This window comes from Salvelinus alpinus, chromosome 7 (assembly GCF_045679555.1).
Source record: "Salvelinus alpinus chromosome 7, SLU_Salpinus.1, whole genome shotgun sequence".
In the NCBI taxonomy this organism is placed as follows: Eukaryota; Metazoa; Chordata; class Actinopteri; order Salmoniformes; family Salmonidae; genus Salvelinus; species Salvelinus alpinus.
This window is the reverse complement of record NC_092092.1, coordinates 12,131,088-12,152,404: the sequence shown is the minus strand read 5'-3', so window position 1 is coordinate 12,152,404 and position 21,317 is coordinate 12,131,088. Positions and strand designations below refer to the sequence as shown.

The following is a 21,317-nucleotide window of genomic DNA, read 5'->3' as shown; positions in this document are numbered from 1 at the left end:
GTGAAGCATGGTGGTGGCAGCATCATGCTGTGGGGATGTTTTTCAGAGGCAGGGACTGGGAGACTAGTCAGGATCGAAGCAAAGATGAACGGGGCAAAGTACAGAGAGATCTTTGATGAAAACCTGCTCCAGAGCACTCAGGACCTCAGACTGGGGCAAAGGTTCACCTTCCAACAGGACAACGGCCCTAAGCACACAGCCAAGACAACGCAGGAGTTGCTTCGGGACAAGTCTCGGAATGTCCTTGAGTGGCCCAGCCGGAGCCCAGACTAGAACCCGATCGAACATCTCTGGAGAGACATGAAAATAGCTGTACAGCGATGCTCCCCATCCAACCTGACAGAGCTTGAGAGGATCTGCGAAGAAAAATGGGAGAAACTCCCCAAATACAGGTGTGCCAAGCTTGTAGCATCACACCTAAGAAGACTCAAGGCTGTAATCGCTGCCAAAGGTGCTTCAACAAAGTACTGAGTAAAGGGTCTGAATACTTATGTAAATGTAATATTTATGAATTTATTTTAATAAATGAGCAAAAATGTATGTTATGGTGGTATTGTGTGTAGATTGATGAGGGGGAAAAACTGTTTTATCAATTTTAGAATAAGGCTCTAACCTAACAAAATGCGTAAAAAGTCAAGGCGAATACTTTCCAAAGGCACTGTATATACAGTACCAGTCAAAAGTTTGGACACACCTACTTTTTCAAGAGTTTTTCTTAATATTTACTATTTTCTATATTGTAGAATAATAGTGAAGACATCAAAACTATGAAATAACACATATGGAATCATGTAGTAACCCAAAATGTTTTTAAATATCTAAATATATTTTTACTTGAGATTCTTCAAAGTAGCCACCCTTTGCCTTGATGTTAGCTTTGCACACTCTTGGCGTTCTCTCAACCAGCTTCATGAGGTAGTCACCTGGAATGCATAGACTGATTTAGGAAAAGTCAAGGACGGAGGGGGGCATGACTTAAAAATGTCAGAGTAATACTTTTTTTTTTTTTATTCATGAGCAGTTCAAATGACTGCTTTAGCGGTTCTATTGTGTCTTTTATAGTAACAACGTAATTTAACTCTAAAAATGTATTAGCCTTCCTTTTGATGAGCCATGAACACACCCAGTCATGATGTTTTCATCTGATTGAAAAACAAATCACTTAAAGAAAGCAGGTTACCTTCACACGTTAGTCCAAAATAGCATCCGATTGGCCGAAACAGCGCCTTCTGTCTTACAATATGTAACCCTGTGTATCTGATGCAGACTGGCAAAAAAGACTGGTGGGGATCACTTACTGTCTGTCTGTCTGTCTGTCTGTCTGTCTGTCTGTCTGTCTGTCTGTCTGTCTGTCTGTCTGTCTGTCTGTCTGTCTGTCTGTCTGTCTGTCCCGTCCCGTCCCGTCCCGTCCGTGTGTCTATCTGTGTGTCTGTGTGTGTGTGTCTATCTGTGTGTCTGTCTGTGTGTCTATCTGTGTGTCTATCTGTGTGTCTGTGTGTGTGTGTCTATCTGTGTGTGTGTGTGTGTGTGTCTATCTGTGTGTCTATCTGTGTGTCTATCTGTGTGTGTGTGTGTCTATCTGTGTGTCTGTCTGTGTGTCTATCTGTGTGTCTATCTGTGTGTCTGTGTGTGTGTTTTTTAAAGCAGGCACTCATTCCAGATTGATTCACCTCTCCTTGACTCTGTTGAATGGCTCATGACGTCATAAATCACAAGTCATCATGTCTCAGGGCACTGTACCAGCCTCACCTTCAGTCGATGACGGTTGCAGCTTGTCACCCAGGTTCTCGACTGCCATGTTGGTGAAGAGCTTTCTTTAAAGCATGTTTAGGGGAGGATAGCTGATACCTTAGCTATTTCATTCTATATGTATAAAACCCTGTATTATCCTCAGGCAGGATTTCCCTCCTCTTCTCAGTTGCCCCTAATAGCCATTATGCAATGCTTTGATCAGACTGTCTTGTGTTATCAGCAGGATCATGACAGGCTGCCTAACATGACATATCAGTGTAGGAGCTGAGGAATTGAGGAACTGATAGGAAGTTATAGGGCTGTGGTGTTGTTAGTGTCTACTACACTGTTAGGAAGTTATAGGGCTGTGGTGTTGTTAGTGTCTACTACACTGTTAGGAAGTTATAGGGCTGTGGTGTTGTTAGTGTCTACTACACTGATAGGAAGTTATAGGGCTGTGGTATTGTTAGTGTCTACTACACTGATAGGAAGTTATAGGGCTGTGGTATTGTTAGTGTCTACTACACTGATAGGAAGTTATAGGGCTGTGGTATTGTTAGAGTCTACTACACTGATAGGAAGTTATAGGGCTGTGGTATTGTTAGTGTCTACTACACTGATAGGAAGTTATAGAGCTGTGGTATTGTTAGTGTCTACTACACTGATAGGAAGTTATAGAGCTGTGGTGTTGTTAGTGTCTACTACACTGATAGGAAGTTATAGAGCTGTGGTATTGTTAGTGTCTACTACACTGATAGGAAGTTATAGGGCTGTGGTATTGTTAGTGTCTACTACACTGATAGGAAGTTATAGGGCTGTGGTATTGTTAGTGTCTACTACACTGATAGGAAGTTATAGGGCTGTGGTATTGTTAGTGTCTACTACACTGATAGGAAGTTATAGAGCTGTGGTATTGTTAGTGTCTACTACACTGATAGGAAGTTATAGGGCTGTGGTATTGTTAGTGTCTACTACACTGATAGGAAGTTATAGAGCTGTGGTGTTGTTAGTGTCTACTACACTGTTAGGAAGTTATAGGGCTGTGGTATTGTTAGTGTCTACTACACTGTTAGGAAGTTATAGAGCTGTGGTATTGTTAGTGTCTACTACACTGTTAGGAAGTTATAGGGCTGTGGTATTGTTAGTGTCTACTACACTGATAGGAAGTTATAGGGCTGTGGTATTGTTAGTGTCTACTACACTGTTAGGAAGTTATAGGGCTGTGGTATTGTTAGTGTCTACTACACTGATAGGAAGTTATAGGGCTGTGGTATTGTTAGTGTCTACTACACTGATAGGAAGTTATAGGGCTGTGGTATTGTTCGTCTGTTTCTCATGCTTTTTCGATTTTTGTGTTTGGACTCTAGCACGGTGGAGGATGCCTGGCCTGTACTGTCCTGTACTGGCCTGTACTGGACTGCACTGGGCTGTGCTGTGCTACTGTGAATGAGAAAATGTGCCTGTTTCTGTACTGAGCTTTACTTTATTTCAGGCTTCCTGACTGAAGTGTCTGCCAAAAGGTGGCAGCGGTCGGCAGTGCCAGGCATATACATTAGCTTATCGGGGAAAGGCCCCTGTGACATTGCCCATTTCTTTACGTCAACCTGTGCGTGAATGGGAGGCCAGAGACAGGAGGGAAAGGACAATGTTTAGTGCCATGGTAGTGTCTCCTTGACTTGTTTTTCCCACCACTTTCTTTGGGGCTCATGTCATTGAAAGCAGTGCTGCTGCTATTTCCACTCTCTCAGTATAAACTGTCTGGCCTGTGGAACTTTTTGTGTATTTATAAATACTGCTCTGGGCACGTGTCATGTGACTTTTGATGGCTTCTCCTGCCATGTAGTCAGAAGTCAGAATGAGCGACAGAAGAGCGACCTCTAACTGTCTTCATACTGGACGCAGAGACGTACAAATTGTATCCACTATTGTATTCTGTTTTAGCTAGTGATATTTTTAAAAAATATTATTTTTCACATGAAGTCATCGTGGACCCCAGCTTGAAAACCCCTTAGCTAGGCTGCTGTGAGGTAAGAAAGGATGTTATTGAAATGGCAGAGATAGTAGGGCACACATGGTTTAACTGTATTCGCTATTTATAGCCATGCCTATACACTTCTTCAAGTCATACCAACTGTCCCACCTAACACGCCAGAGCAAAACGGGGGCCAGAGCAAAACGGGTGCTCGTGTCATTGAAAGCAGTGCTGCTGCTATTTTAACTCTCTCAGTATAAACTGTCTGGCCTGTGGGACTTTTTGTGTGTTTATAAATACTGCTCTGGGCACGTGTCATGTGACTTTTGATTGCTTCGCCTGCCATGTAGTCAGAAGTCAGAATGAGCGACAGAAGAGAGGGACCTTGAGTAGACTAAACCTGTTACATCATTTACACGGCCACATACTGTACACTATAGTTTGATGTTCTGTAGACAACAGAAATAGCTTCCAGAATGAGCTCTGTTAGTATATGAATGACATACTAAATACCCAGCCTAAGATTAAATAAACAAACTCCCTGTTTGTATATGGTGAATGACAATGGAAAGTAGAAGTAATCAGCATTTTTAAATGAATATATTTGGTAGTTTCATTGTTTTTACCTCCCCACAGTTCATTGGGAGAGGAAGTGTAAACTCTAACAGCCTATTGGCTAGAAAGATATCTTGGCGGCGAATAGAGAATGTTGATGTTGTAAAGCAGATTTTCTCCAATTCTACACATTTTTGAGCTGATAGAACATGTTGTAGTTTTGAAGCTCATTTCCAGCAATTCTACACAGTTTGTTGTGGAGCTGAGAGACAATTGAGTTGTTTTAAAGCAAATGTCCTGCAATTCTCTGCATTTTGCTATGGCTAATTCTGTGTTCCACTGCTCAAACATTCTAACAAAATCAATGGGCATGTATGTACCCTGAATGCCCGATTTTGGGAATTTTCAATTCTCTAGCTTTTATTTGATTGTTAGTTCTCAAAGATGGTATTATATAAAAAATATATATAGTTCAATATGCATGCTTTCTGTCTGGTTTTGATCATTTAAGTTGACACTGAAACAGTTTTTCCATCCTGAAAAACATCCCTTAGAAGGCCAGCCTAAGAATTTTCAATACAGAAAAAAACTGTAATTAGCTCCAGTGACTTTAATTTCGTTCATATTAAAGGGATAGTTAAAATCTACTTCCACAGACAGCTAGCATGCTAACTGTTGCTGTAGACTTCCAGTTATTGTGCTAATGCTAACATTGGCTTGTGAAACTACCTCTAACTTTCTTCATACTGGACTGTCACAAACCGTCTCGAAGTTCGTAACAAAAAGGTAGACAATGTGGAGATAAGGAATAACAAAATATATTTATTAACTGAAGTAAACTAAATACAATTAACAATGGTGTGTGTAGTCAGTAATTAGTAGTGTAAGTGAGTGTTTGCGTGCATAAATGTGATAATGAGGGGTGTTGAAAGGTGCCAAAGAAAACAAACATCCAAGAATATGCCACAACCAAAATCTATAAGTGTGTCTGCATGGAGAGAGTCTCCTCAATGAATGGGGTGTATTTATCCCGGGACACATGGAATACGCCCAGGTGTGTCCCATGTTGCTGACGACCCTCCCAGCTCCGCCCGCCGACATCCTAATAAGGAAAACAAGAGCAAAGAGAAAGAATACGGCAGACAGAGTGAGAGCGTCATCACAGGACGGAGAAACATACATTTTTTATCCACTATTGTATTCTGTTTTGGCTAGCGATATTCATACAAAACCATTATTTTTCACATAAAAATTACCCAAAACATTTCTTATAAAAAAAGTAATTGTGGACCCCAGCTTAAACCCCCTGAGCTAGGCTGCTGTGAGGAAAGAAAGGATGCTAATGAAATGGCACAGATAGTAGGGCACACATGACATGGTTTAACTGTTGTCGCTATTTATAGCCGTGCCTATACACTTCTTCTCCACAAGTCACACCAACTGTCCCACCGGATCAACGGCTGTCCAGGTTTTACCAGGCTGCTGGATGTCTGACCAGGGTCATATTCAGTAGGTCACATACACCAGAGCAAAACATTGTGCAATGGAAAATGAAAGTCAGTATAATCGTATTGGACAAATTCTGGTAGTACGTCCTCGTTTCACAGTGATTCAAAGTGTTTCAAAGTGTTTACTACCTACTCAACGTTAACATGCTCTGCATGGAGGACTGACGTGAAGCTGTTCTTTATTTATTTAACCTTTATTTTGACAGGGAGTTATGCTGATACCAAGGTCCTTTTACAGATGAGCCCTGTAATTACAAAAATATACACATCAATACACATCAATACACTACAAAAAGCAAAGCGGAGATACCAAACAACTAAAACACACATTACTTGAGAGAGTTGAAGTAAACATGTTGGCGTAAGTTCAAATGGTGGGATATTATGTCATGAAAGTAGTTGAAAGTGAAACCAGTTGAAAGGTCACAGTCCTTTTGTTATTGTCAGTCAGTCATAATGATCAGCTTCTCTTATCTGTACTACTTTATTCCTGACATCCTGCAATGCTGGACAAGCTGGGATTTGTTTGTGAGTCATTCTAAAGTTCACAAAGTTTTGTATCACCGTTGTTAAAGAATAAACACTGTGATCATGTTAAAACTTATATTCTTTTTTTATTTGACCCTTATTTGACCTATTTGACCCTTATTTGACCTGAACACATTCTTTTTTCAGAGGAGAGGAGGGGGGATGAATGAGCTAATTAGGAGCTGAGGATGATTAGGTGGCCAAGATGGAATGGGCCAGATTGTGAATTTAGCCAGGACACCAGGGTTAACACCCCTACTCTTACGATAAGTGCCATGGGATCTTTAGTGACCACAGAGAGTCAGGACACCCGTTTAACGTCCCATGCGAAAGACAGCACCCTACAAATCAATGGTATAATTAAGCAATAAGGCCCGATGAGGTGTGGTATATGGCCAATATACCACGGCTAAGGGCTGTTCTTATGCATGACGCAATGCGGTGTGCCTGGATACAGCCCTTAGCCGTGGTATATTGTCCATATACCACAAACCCCAGAGGTGCCTTATTACTATTATAAACTGGTTACCAACGTAATTAGACAAGTTAAAATAATAGGGTTGTGGTATTGAATGCTGATTGGCTGACAGCCGTGGTATATCAGACTGTATACCATGGGTACCATGGGTATGAGTTATTTTTACTTCTCTAATTATGTTGAAAAACAGTTTATTATAGTAATAAGGCACCTCGGGGGTTTGTGATATATGGCCAATATACCAATCCTCCTTGGGCCTTATTGCTGAAATGACCAATGACATGTGCAGTTATTGCAATGTTATTCTTCAAATTCCCCTCTGGCATTTTGTCGCCTCACATGATGTTCCAATGGTTAACTGGTTTAAAGCTACTCCTCTCCTTTGGCTTTAGACTCCAAAGAGTAACCTTCCAAGTGGACAGAGAAAGTGTAACAGATTAATGTAGACTTGTGATACTACAAACATCAACCCAGTCAAGTCAAAGGGCAAGAGCTGTAAGGTAATTCATTTAACACATTCCCATGGCCCTGGATGGACTGTATCACTTCCAACCATCAACAGTTAAGCATGAAAAACCAAGAGAGGGCCTGGATTCGACACACCCTTGTTTTGTAGGGGGATCCAGACCATGTGTGCTAATGAGTATTTTGGTCTGCCGGTCCTGCAGTGTGTGCTTGTGTTGCAACTTGCAGTTGACCGGCTGGATCAACTTCAATGTCGTGGAGAAGGGCTCAAGTAAGGCTCATTAGTTTTACCACCAGGTAATGGATGAACCCTTGAATGAGTAAGTCTGTCCAAACCTTTGACTTCTATATAAAGAGGAATTGCCAGGGCTCACATGTCAATTTCAATGGGACTTTCCTGGTTAAAGGGATACTTGGAGATTTTAGTAATGAGGCCCTTTATCTACTTCCCCAGAGTCAGATTAACTTGTGATACCATTTTTATGTCTCTGCATGCTAGCAGACACCCATAGACTTCCAGTCATTGCTCTCGTGCTAGTTAGCAACTTCCTTCTAACTGCATGCAGAGACATGAAAATGTAATATAAGAGGGAATTGCAAGAGCTCACTTGTCAATTTCAATGGAACTTTCTGGTTGAATAAAATATCCAAGTCCAACATCACACAGTTTATTGGATATTATAATAGGGTTATAATAATGTGTTGGTGAGTGCGAGTGATGACTGTGTGCCAGTAAGTTGTGACTGTAGTGTAGTTCTCAGCTGATGGTCATAAACATTGAGAGTCTACTACTACAAAGGGAGGCTTACTGGATATCCTATCTAAAAATATTGACCCCTAGTGGTCTGAATATTGACTTTGATCTCAGGCCCTTCTTATGAACAATTCTCTCTTTTATGAACAAGTCTTATAAATGTATATATTTTTCTACGGCTTATTAGCGTACACCTAATATGTTCCCCCTGTTGATGATGCTTATTATGCATTATGGTTGAACCAAAAGATTACATGTAACAACATATTTTTCTGAAATAGTAAACAATTAAATATATATATATGAAATTGAATTAAACAATAATGTATGTTGATGCTAATATTATGTACAATATTTAATTATGTTTCCATAAGATAACAATAGCCTAATATATTCAATATGCTATACACTTTTGTTTTTATTTTTTAAGTTTCACTCATTCTAATTAACTTAATAATTATGACACAGCCCTCACTATTGTCATTGGTTTCACTAATTGCACTGTTTGTCTGCATAACCTAGTTAAAGCATGTATGACATTCCCCTGAAGTGATGCCGAAACGTTGGTAAATTACCAAATAAATTACTAGGAATTTATATATAGTGTGCGACTCTGTTTATTTTTATAGCATAATGTTTTACCTGACATCATGTTTATTGTCATGGTAGGAAGCAGGCCTGTGTAGATCAGACTGAAACTATTACCTCTGACTTTAATGGAGCGTTCCGCTGTAAAACTAGGACTGGTAATTACAAGCTCCAGACCTGACTTTTAATGTGGTGGTATAAGTAGACTCTGATTACTCTCTCTCTATTTATATAATATACCTTATCACACATTTTGGTAAGTAATATTATAGTTTGGTGTGTTTTTATGAAGTTAATTTTCACTATTTTAGAGGATTGAAGTTAGATTTAGAAGAAGTGATTTGAGTGTAGAACTATGTTCCTCAAGAGGGCACTATTCTCTTTAGATTACCATTGTCTTTGCCTAAGAGAAGTACACACTTTCCACAGACTCAGTGGTACTGTATCCAACCAGCTACTACTGTATCCCCTCAGTACTACAGTCTCTGTGTGCAATTTCCACTCATGATGTCATGTGAGTACAATACAGATGTATTTTTTATATGTTTTAATAAACTGCTCCTCATGGTCATTTGATGTTATGGATTTCAAACTTGGGCTCTACGCTGACCTTTTTTATGAGGAGCACGTGTGTGGCTAAGTTGAAAAATGGAAGCTCACACAAAGAAATTTAGGAGCACAATGAAAAATATTTGAGGTATTAAAGCTAGAATCCATTTTTCTAGGCGCACTGGTGCTCCTACATTCAAATTCCAGGTCGCACAGCTAAATATTTGGGCGCATATGCAAGTAAAATAGTCACACTTTAGAGCCCTGAATGAGCCTTGGTGGTCAATGATACAGCAAATTCATCCTGTCTCTGGGCCTTGAACAAGGAAGGGTGTTGTTGAGCTGGGAAGGGTGCTGCCTTGGACACACCCTGAAGACCCCATTTGTATTAATGAGTCTCAAGTCTGCTCATGTATTATGCAGTAAGCAGTAAGGCCACTGGGATCACAAATTGCAATGTCCTGAAGGCCAAGCTCTGCTCTACCCAGTGGCAGCTGTGATTTACTTAACAGTTATGGAGAGAGAGGGAGCAGGAGATATATGTACAGTACAGAGAGAGAGAAGGAGGGATATAGCAGCACTGCAGTCTTGCTGCAGATGAAAGTGTCTGCAACACTACCATGGCTGAGGTGGATTTTAAACACAGTCTTATTGGTTTACACTGTGACATTTAAACAGATATTGGGAGGAAAGCTGTTTGATATGTTCAATGACTGTCAACCTTCCTGACCTTTCAAAAGCATCAATGCTGAGCATTGGCGTTCTTATGTCATTGCGTTGTTTTATACTAAAGTACAGGGAACCCACAGATCACCTTGATTTCATTGTTTCTTATTCCCAGACAGTATCAAGCGTCTCCGAGTCTAGAATCAGGTCAGCCCCTGTCCATGTAATCTCTTTCATTATATCTAAAAGGAAAAACTGATCAGCACTCCCATTGATGTCATTGCAACCAGTTTTGTTCCCAGGGTGTGTTCACATGAAAGAGTAGAGGCGGGATGGATTTTTTGTCCTCTCTCATGTGCAATTCAAATCAAAGTTTATTTGTCGCGCACACAGATTTGCAGATTTTAACGCAAGTTAAGTGAAATGTTTGCCAATCTTGGTGTTCTCTGGCAAATGCCAAACGTCCTGCACGGTGCTGGGCTGTAAGCACAACCCCCACCTGTGGACGTCGGGCCCTCATACCACCCTCATGGAGTCTGTTTCTGACCGTTTGAGCAGACACATGCACATTTGTGGCCTGCTGGAGGTCATTTTGCAGGGCTCTGGCAGTGCACCTCCTTGCACAAAGGCGGAGGTAGCGGTCCTGCTGCTGGGTTGTTGCCCTCCTACGGCCTCCTCCACGTCTCCTGATGTACTGGCCTGTCTCCTGGTAGCGCCTCCATGCTCTGGACACTACGCTGACAGACACAGCAAACCTTTTTGCCACAGCTCGCATTGATGTGCCATCCTGGATGAACTGCACTACCTGAGCCACTTGTGTGGGTTGTAGACTCCGTCTCATGCTACCACTAGAGTGAGAGCACCGCCAGCATTCAAAAGTGACCAAAACATCAGCCAGGAAGCATAGGAACTGAGAAGTGGTCTGTGGTCACCACCTGCAGAATCACTCCTTTTTTGGGGGTGTCTTGCTAATTGCCTATAATTTCCACCTTTTGTCTATTCTATTTGCACAACAGCATGTGACATTTATTGTCAATCAGTGTTGCTTCCTAAGTGGACAGTTTGATTTCATAGAAGTGTGATTGACTTGGAGTTACATTGTGTTGTTTAAGTGTTCCCTTTATTTTTTTGAGCAGTGTATATATATACACTGATTGTACAAAGCATTAAGGACACCTTCCTAATATTGAGTTGCACCCACCCCTTTTGCCCTCAGAACAGCCTCAATTCACTGTATACTGCTGAATAGTCTTGTTTATACCTTTCAATGTTAAACAAATTACTTTAAACATTAACACTACAATTAAAATGGCTGCTGTAGTTGTGTATATTTCCAGCGACGCAAAAACTGATGTCAAGGAAAATGAGACCTGGAGTAAGATTGTGGGATGAAATGCCCAAAAGGAGATTGTTTTACCTATTTTTATCATGGAGAGAGAAATCTTGACAAAGGTGGAGGTCATAGCCAACCCCATTAAGGAGGAGAAGCTCTACCACAGTCTCATCATCCAACCACTTGAGGTCAGTACAGAGAGCATGTGCACTCTGGCATATATATCTTCTCAGTAAGGAAGCAAGGGAAAAGCTCCTGATCAGAGGAATAACAGTCAGAGGAAAACATGTTATGTTCAAAGAGAATAATCTGTTCAGTTTGAAGTGGCGCATGGCTGACCAGAACTCAATTCTAGTTACAATTAAATAACTACCTGAATCAGCATATTCATATTCATATTCAGAATTCAGATTCAGAATTCAGATTCAGAATTCTGAATTCAGATTCAGAATTCAGATTCAGATTCAGATTCAGAAAAAGTGTAATGTCCTCAGAGAGGAAATTCATCTTTCAGCAGTCATAAAACATATCACATCTAAAAATGTAAAATAAATAGCAAATGATATTTTCAAACAAACAACTTGATGATAGTGTTGTGATGATAGTGTTGTGACTGAGTGTCTGGCTAAAGCTGGGTTTAAGGTGATGGGGAGAGTGATGAGGTGCATGATAAGATACAAGGGTCAACACACAAACTGCTCCACTGGAGATCGTTTGTATATGTTGAAGCAGCACCCATCACTCCCATAACACGGTCGGTAAAGATGGACACTCACTGGATCAACATATTTATTTTATGATGGACAAGGTCCTGCGCATAGACAGGACTGGCTGACACAATCCCACACTAGAGGGGGTCAGGAGATGGTAGAGTACAGTCCTACTACACTGGACAACATAAGGTGCATAGAGGAAACTTTTTCACACTATGTGCAGGACAACAATCCTGTCCCTATGAGTAGGGCAGACGTATCACATATCTCAGCTGAAATGACAGAAAGTGAGACTTGAGGTTGAAGAGCATAATTTCTCTGCTCCTAAGGACAAAGCCGGAGTGAATGACACATTGTAGTTGGTACCTGGTGAGCCAGAGTCTGCAACAGTGACCTGTCATTCCAAGAAAAAGAATAAGAATAAGAGGAAAAACGCTCAAAATGAAGCTGGAAAAGTGGCAACTGAGACCAGTGACAATCATAACCCAATAGAAAACCTGGAGGATAATAAGGGACCCCGAAGGCGGTGCAACTCTCTGGGGAATACAAAAGAACGCAGTCAAACATCAAGGCTGGCCTTCATTCAAACAATCCGGAATCAACAAACACCCAAGCGGCCCAGGGTACCAAGCTCCCCATCAGAGTCTGGAGTTAGGATACCTGCAGACAAAAAGCCTGATATGGAGTATGTCATTCTGGGAGAAGTGGGGAAAAATTCCCCTAATTAGCCATCCAGAACGGAATCATTGATGAATGGTAGAACATGAATGTTTGAAATAATCTATATTTGAGTAGCCTATATTATCTGGTTCAGAGAAGGACATTCTGTGTATGTGAGCATAACCTCTGTCGCTAACAAGGCTTTTCAAACGAATGAGCAATCTGTAGATAATACAATTTCAATACATGTCCCAAACAAAAAAAAAACGCCTTTGAGACAGAAACTCAGTTCCCTTAATCCAGCTATTAGAGAACATTGTACCATGAAACTTTGTCAAACCGTTAATCAGGCTAAAATGCTCTGGAACCCTCGTTCCAAGCCTAGATGAATATTAGGAGGTCATCTAAATATTCGTAGCATTATTTCTAAGAGTGAACAGGTAGAACATTTAATGAATGACTCATCTTAATTTTTTTTTCTCTTTCTCTGAGACATGGCTGAAGAAATCTTCTCCTATTTCTGCCTTTAATGTCCCTGGATATTCCATATTCAGAAGGGACAGGGGAAAGGGTAGAGGGGGTGGATTGCTCATGTACATGAAAGATAACTTTAAATGCAATCGTATCATATGGAAACATGCCAATGACCTTGAATGTATGAATTGAATGTATGAATGTGGCTGAATGGCTGAATGTCTTCCTCTCCCCTCATATGTCTCTCACTATCATTGGATTATATCAACCACCAACATCTTTAAGCCATGCTTAAAGAATGTGATCATAAGAAGGAGATCATCTTCATGGGCGATTTCAATATAAACTGGTAAAACAAAACTTGCAGGAAAAAACTAAAAGAGATCACAGACTATTTCAACCTGACTCAAATAATACAAGGTCCAAGCAGAGTAACACAGTCATCCCAGACTCAAATAATACAAGGACCAAGCAGAGTAACACAGTCATCCCAGACTCAAATAATACAAGGACCAAGCAGAGTAACACAGTCATCCCAGACTCAAATTGATCTGGTCTTTACTAACAGACCTGATCGAAAAACTAAGTCCATTAACTTACTAACTGGCATATCTGACCACAATGTTACATTGGTGGTTAGAAAGCTCACTAAAAAGAGATTTAGGAACCATATTAATGTGCAACAGTACGAGAAAAAAATCCTGAAAAGTGAGCAGAGTAACTACGATGCTGCTATAAGTCAAATTGACTGGGTCTGATCTGTTAAGCAATGAAGACCCAGAGTCTGGATACAGAACATTTCTGTCAGCTATTGACAAAGTGCATACCTGTTTTACCAGGAAATTTCAACGTAAGCCAAGATGGAAAAACTCTCTACCATGGCTCAACGAGGGATCTCTGGAGGCAGATGAGAGGACGGGATCAGATTCGGCTGTTTTTAGTCTTTGCTATGCTGTAATAAACTGCAAAGCTATCATCAAGTCAAAGGGTGGATACTTTGAAGAATCTCAAATATAAAACAGATTTTGATTTGATAGTTGTGATGTCTTCACTATTATTCTACAATGTAGAACATAGTCAAAATAAATAATGTTGTGGCCAATATACCAATCCTCCTTGGACCTTATTGCTTAAATGACCAATGACACGTGCAGTTATTGCAATGTTATTCTTCAAATTCCCCTCTGGCATTTTGTCACCTCACATGATGTTCCAATGCTTAACCGGTTTAAAGCTACTCCTCTCCTTTGGCTTTAGGCTCCAAAGAGTAACCTTCCAAGTGGACAGAGAAAGTGTAACAGATTAATGTAGACTTGTGATACTACAAACATCAACCCAGTCAAGTCAGAGGGCAAGAGCTGTAAGGTAATTCATTTAACACATTCCCATGGCGCTGGATGGGCTGTAGCACTTCCAACCATCAACAGTTAAGCATGAAAAACCAAGAGAGGGCCTGGATTCGACACACCCTTGTTTTGTAGGGGGATCCAGACCACGTGTGCTAATGAGTATTTTGGTCTGCCGGTCCTGCAGTGTGTGCTTGTGTTGGAACTTGCAGTTGACCGGCTGGATCAACTTCAATGTCGTGGAGAAGGGCTCAAGTAAGGCTCATTAGTTTTACCACCAATGGATGAACCCTTGAATGAGTAGGTCTGTCCAAACCTTTGACTGGTTCTGTATGTAGTAGATTTTATTCAAACACATAGGCTGTGTCTGTCTATATATGTAAAAATAAATGTAAACATTTAGACGAATTGGTCGAAAGCACAGGGCGACTCTCGGTTTACCAAGATTTGTTTGAGTCGGGGACAGCCTTAATTCTCCCATATGTTCTGTGTTCTGTCCGCTAAAATGTGGAGCAATTCCCAGTACCAGACTCCCAGCCCAGTAGTGAATCCTCTGCAGCTTTACACACATAATATTTATAGATGAACCACATGGAAATGTCCTCTGAGACCCACTGACAGTGGCAGCACCATTGAGACACCTCTGTATTAAGGAAAGGCCTATATGAATAATCACCCATCAGTATTTGCCTCTGAACTGATGTTTGTTGACCTCATGCCATTGCCTGTGTTTTGTATGGTAATTTTGGCATCATATTTCATGCAGCCCTAAGTAAAGGGTGTGGTTGTTTTGATTTCAGTTGGTGTTGTGGTTTTTTCCCAACAAGCGCAAGTGAGTGTGCTAAATGTGTTTGATGAAACAGTAACTTACATTGTTGTGGGCGGTGCACTGTAGGATGTGCTATATGTGTGGAAATGCAGACTAATCATTTCTATTCAGACTTCTCTGATTCAGAGGGGTTGGGTTAAATGCGGAAGACACATTTCAGTTGAAGGCATTCAGTTGTACAACTGACTAGGTATCCTCCTTTCCCCTCCCTTTCCCCTTCATTCAAATATTCTTGCCTTGGAAATCCAAGGACATCAGCCTCACAAATGTGTCACTTTTGACATAGAACATACTGTCTCATCTTTTTATAACTGTCCCAGCAAGGGTCCACTCCTCTGGGATATGCCACTGATTGCAGAGAAATGTTGATTTGTCAAGGATCTGACAAAAATGATTGTGATTGTCTAGTTAATTGACCGACCTCAGAGTGAGATGGAAAATAGTTAATAACCCATGCTGTTCTCTTCAGCACAGAGATATTGTGTTGACAACAATACATTTTGACATGCTGTTTTTGGCAGTTTGATTGTTTTTATGAAAGGAGTTTTTGTCCAGATTTTGTCATTCTGCTGACAGAAATAGTCTGGGCAGCTGTACTAGAGTGAAAACATGTTTCATTTGAACATGTTTGTAGTCTGTTGGTTGTTGGACATTATTTAATCTTATTGCACAATAAGTGCTGTTGATTACATTACATTATTAGTTAACTGCTCTCTGCATAAAGACACAACATAAACTTGAATTTTTATTTATTTTTAATTGAACCTTTATTTAACTAGGCAAGTCAGTTAAGAACAAATTCTTATTTACAATGACGGCCTACTCCGGCCAAACCCGTGCTAATTGTGCGCAGCCCTGTGGGACTCCCAATCATGGCCAGGTGTGATGCAGCCTGGTTTCAAACCAGGGACTGCAGTGATGCCTCTTGCACTGAGAAGCAGTGCCTTAGACCGCTGCGCCACTCGGGAGCCCTAATTGCATAGTAAATCCATCAGATAAATACCCATAAGACATTTAAAGCTGCAATATGTAACTTTTTGTGCGACCTGACCAAATTTATATAGAAATTTGAGTTATAGATTTGTCATTCTCATTGAAAGAAAGTCTAAGAAGTGGTAGATAAGTTCTATGTGCCTTATTTCTATGCTTCCCATTCGTAAGTTTTGTATTGCGTATTTTACTTTAGATTTTGTACACCAGCTTCCAACAGTTGAAAATACAATATGTTTGGTTATGGAAAATATATTTCACAGTGGTTTAGATGGTACAGTGATTATCTACACACTGATTGCTTTTTTTGTCAGATAAACGGAAATTAGGCAAACTATTAGGAACCAGGAAATTATGGAGCAATTTTTGCATATTGAATCTTTAATTGTTATATCTATTCCTATGTTCTACTGCAATAGTATTCTTCAAAATGATGCCCCTTCCCATTTCAGGTTAAAGTGTCATCCGGAAAAAATGGTTTCTAAGCAGACAAATACCTTTGCTCCTTTTCTTAAGGAGCATTATTATTAAGGGTGCAACTTTGTGGGGGGGACATAGAAGTGGGGGGGGACATAACTTTTTGTATATATTTGTGTTAAATATCCAGTCGGATAAAAACTCCAAACAGTCTACCCGACCGCTCGGAGACATTAGACATCCGTATTGTCCTAAAGCTCACCGTTGCCTCGTTTTGTATCACATTCCAATGATAAAACTGGGGGAGACAAAAATTCAATTTCAGAATGTGGCCCTTCCCCAGTGAAAGTTCCTTATTAGTTAGTTCCCCAAAAGAATTTGTGCTGTGGCCTTAAGTAAACATGAACCATATAAGAAAACCACTGAGTTGCGCTGGAAAACCTGACAGAACTCGTTCTGGATGCTTGACGAAAAGTGGAGTAACTGCAGGCTGCCCTCGAGGCAGACAGGAGGAGTCTGTTGCTGCTCCTTCAGTAACACTGGTAGCTCACACACATCCCTCTGCCAGGACCATGATACACTCTCTCCAGAGTCCCCGGGAGCTAACAATGGCTAAGGAGATATGGCACCTGCTGGGGAGTGAGGGGGAGCTCTGCGCTCACCTGGTGACGTTGATGTGCTGCATGGGTCAGTATCATGTGTCTTCCTGCTTTGCTTCCCTCCAATCCTCTTCCGGGTTCAGAAGATTGGGAATTTCAATTGCTAACTGAGCGTTGAAGCTTGCCCTAGTTTCTCAGGGGGATCTTAAAACCTCCCAAAGCTAAATCCTGTTGTGTTATAATGCTGTTGTAAATGGACTAGTTTCTCTATTGCATGTTGGTTCCAAAGTCCAAGAAGATGCAGATTGTGTGTGGTTGTTGTTGTTGTTTTTAAAGCTGAGAGAGGCTTTGTTAAATGTGAAGTTTATAATGTCATGTTTTTAATGTCATGTTTTTAATGTGATTTACTGGGCTCGTGATTGGTATCAAATTATGCCTATGAGGGCTTGTAGCAGATGGACCTTTAGGCATAGAGATAAAAAAGGACAGACAGACATCTGGCCTGAATCCTGAATCCCACACTGCAGCCTTCAGTCTTTCTGTGTGAGACAGGTAATAGTAAGTATGGAGGGTCTCTCCCCAAGCTGTGTGTCTCAGGACCAGTAGCCTACCGTCCATGTGCAGTGTTGCAGTACAGTAATGGATTTTGTTAGGCTAATGATACAGAAATATAAGATAGGGATTTTGTCTATGTTGTTAGATTCTCAGAGCAAATGTTTATGTCTGTGTAGCATAGCTGGTGATAGTTTTTGCCTTGACAGCCTACAATTGAGCCTTCATCTTTCCATTTTCTATCCCAGAGAGACTGATGTCTGTTAGAGGCTGCACGTGGAAGCGGCCAGCCTGGATGTCATGGATACAAGAAACACAAAATAATGTGGTTGACAGTGTACAATACTGAATCATAAGTAATGGAAGCTAGGCCTCATGCATAGAAGTTACTTATTTTCAATTACGCTTCCAAAAAGATCAATCTCTCTGGAGACTACTGGGAATAAACCCACTTGTAAGTAAGAGCATTGGGATTGTCGTCTTTTATCGAATCATGTTTTTTTCTTCATGTTCTATGTTTTGTGTGGACCCCAGAAAGAGTAGCTGCTGCTTCTTCAACAGCTAATGGGGATCCGAATAAAATGTATCCAGTGGTTGGATATTAATAAGAGCATATACATTGACAAGAGGAATGAAGGGCTCATTCATGAAGGGCTCATTCAAGAACTGTAGAGTTATATAGTAAATCACACATACCATGTCACAATTATGCTTGTCATGCAAATTACCATTCCCTGTGTGTGTGTGTGTGTGTGTGTGTGTGTGTGTGTGTGTGTGTGTGTGTGTGTGTGTGTGTGTGTGTGTGTGTGTGTGTGTGTGTGTGTGTGTGTGTGTGTGTGTGTGTGTGTGTGTGTGTGATATGGAGTGTGTGTGCTGTGTGTGCCTTAAAGTTACGCCATGCTTACCACAGGAAGTTGGTGGCACCGTAATTGGGGAGGACAGGCTTGTGGTAATGACTGGAATGGTATCGTATACATCAAACACGTGGCTAGCTCCGTTCCAGACATTATTATGAGCCTTTCTCCCCTCAGCAGCCTCATGGGATGTACTGTATGTACGTATGTAATGTACCTTCCTAAATGTCTTTTTTGTGTGTCTTTTCCTCAGATGAAAGAGACAGAGTGCAGAAAAAGACTTTTACAAAATGGATAAACCAACATCTCCTGAAGGTAAGAATTTAATGTCCACAGAGCCTCTTTTAGAAATACACTCTTAGAAAAATAGGTGCTATCTAGAACCTAAAAGGGTTCTTCAGCTGTCCCCATAGGAGAACCCTTTTTGGTTCCAGGAAAAACACTTTTTGGTTCCAGGTAGTAGAAACATTTTGGGTTCCATGTAGAATCCTCTGTGGAAAGGGTTCTACATGGTTCCAAGTAGAACCATTTTGGGTAGGGTTCTACATGGATCCCAAAAGGGTTGAACTACCTGGAACCAAAAAGTGTTTTACCAGAAGCAAAAAGGATTCTCCTATATGCAGGTATTCCCAAACTGGGTGGGGGTACGCGCAATGCCGTGGGGGGTACACCAAATAAAAATGTAATTCACAATTACACATTTTCAAACGGGGCTATACATTTGGGTGAGGTTATTTTCTCGCCTGAGTAGCCTCGTTTCACTGCCAAAAATAAAATTAAAACATCTAGTGTTCAGCAAAATAACAACACAATGTCAAATACAGGTAGCCTAGTCAAATAATTAACATCCAACCACATTAACCATTACTCTCTCGCTGGAAACCTTCACTCTTGCACAGACATTTAGAAACAAAACATGATCATTTGAAAAATAAGCCACAGGAGTTTTTTGAGCGAGAATAAAGACGACTTCAGAGTAGTAAGACATGTATTAAAGCAACAGATACCATTAATAAGAAGGGTCTATAAGTGTCTTATATGGTGAGCTACCGAGTGGCTAGGACAAGCAAGCCCCATGCTATTGTGGATTAATTAGTTCTTCCTGCTGCCGCCGATATGGCTGGGACAATGCTAGGGGAAAAGGCCAAAAAAACAATACAGACAATGACTTCATCAAACAACACTGTTTCACGATGCATCAATGACATGGCAGGAGATGTTTTTAAACAATTACTGCTTCGCATTCAAGCCAGTGAATTATATGCGTTACAGCTGGATGAGTCAACAGACATGGCGGGCCTGGCACAGCTCCTGGTATATGTCCGTTACGTTTATGGGGGGTCAATTAAGGAAGACATCCTCTTCTGCAAACCATTGGAAAGCAGGACAACATGAGAGGATATTTTTAAAGTACTGGACAGCTTTGTGACATCAAATAGACTTTGGTGGTGAAGATGTGTTGGTATCTGTACTGATGGCGCAAAAGCCATGACAGGGAGACATAGTGGAGTGGTAACGCACGTGCAAGCAGTTGCTCCCAACGCCATTTGGGTACACTGCAGCATCCACCTAGAGGCTCTTACTGCCAAGGGAATGCCTGACAGCTTGAAATAAGTTTTGGACACTACAGTGAAAATGGTTAACTTTGTTAATGCAAGGCCCCTGAACTCTCGTGTATTTTCTGCATTATGCAATGATGTGGGCAGCGACCATGTACCGCTTTTACAACCTACTGGGGCCTTGTGTGCTGGGTATCAAGGGGCAAAGTATTGACTTTTTTTGTTTTAAATTGAGAGACAAGCTTAACTCTTATAACTACCCCCCTCCTTCTTTCAATTTCTGCCTGAAGACATACCCAAATCTAACTGCCTCTAGCTCAGGCCCAGGAGCAAGGATATGCATATTCTTGGTACCATTTGAAAGAAAACACTCTGATGTTTGTGTAAATGTGAATTGAATGTAGGAGAATATAACACAATAGATCTGGATTAGATAATAAAATGAAAAAACCATACGTATTTTCTTTTTAATTGTTGTATCATCATCTTTAAAATGAACAAGATAAAACAAACATTCAGATATGAATATGGTGACAATTTCAGTGAAAAACATAAGAGGGCAACAGTACTTGTGCAAAGTTTCAGAATGATAACTTCCAAAATGAGTGTGCTACATGACATTTATCATGAAGTCACCCAGGTGTCCCACACAAGTAGCCCAAATGTACCCAAGTGGCCAAATTGGTGAAGGTATACATTTTGAAACAAATAACTATATACAAAATACCAAAATGGTATTCTAACACACCCCACCAAAAAATGGAGGGAAAAAAATGAAGGGAAAAAAATATTGAAAAAAAAAAATATATACATTTACAAAATAACATGGGTAACTATTGACAAACTTTCAATATTTGGAAGACCCTCAGTCCTCTATCAAATCAAATCAATTTATATAGCCCTCAAGAGTAAATATGAACAGTTTACCTCTAGATGGCCCAGGAGGTGTGGAGCCAGAGACAGCAGGGGTCCAGCTGGATGAACCAGCTTCAGAGGGGGATGGACACGTTGGCGGCAGACACACGCTTCTCGACCATGCTCCCTCTAATCCATAATATGTAGACTGAGGAAGCATGCCGCTGGAGGAAGTATATCCAGTGTGTACTTTACACATTTCATTAAATTTTTATATATTGCAAATCAAATGTAAAAACAATCACAAATAATATTTTATATTATTAATTTCAAACAACGGCA

At 40.6% G+C, this 21,317-nt stretch overlaps 1 protein-coding gene across 30 annotated transcripts in view; it reads left to right on the top strand.

Moving 5' to 3' along the window:
• The window catches only part of LOC139580464 (microtubule-actin cross-linking factor 1-like), a 199,459-nt gene that overhangs the window by 39,678 nt on the left and 138,464 nt on the right, over positions 1-21,317 (top strand). For 28 of the 30 annotated variants that reach the window (XM_071409167.1, XM_071409164.1, XM_071409156.1 and 25 more), the window contains one exon: positions 18,815-18,876. In XM_071409167.1, the coding sequence (XP_071265268.1) occupies positions 18,815-18,876 (62 nt within the window). Of the gene's footprint in view, positions 1-17,114; positions 17,244-18,814; positions 18,877-21,317 lie in introns of those variants that run through there. The other 2 variants (XM_071409180.1, XM_071409177.1) reach the window with 1 other exon arrangement.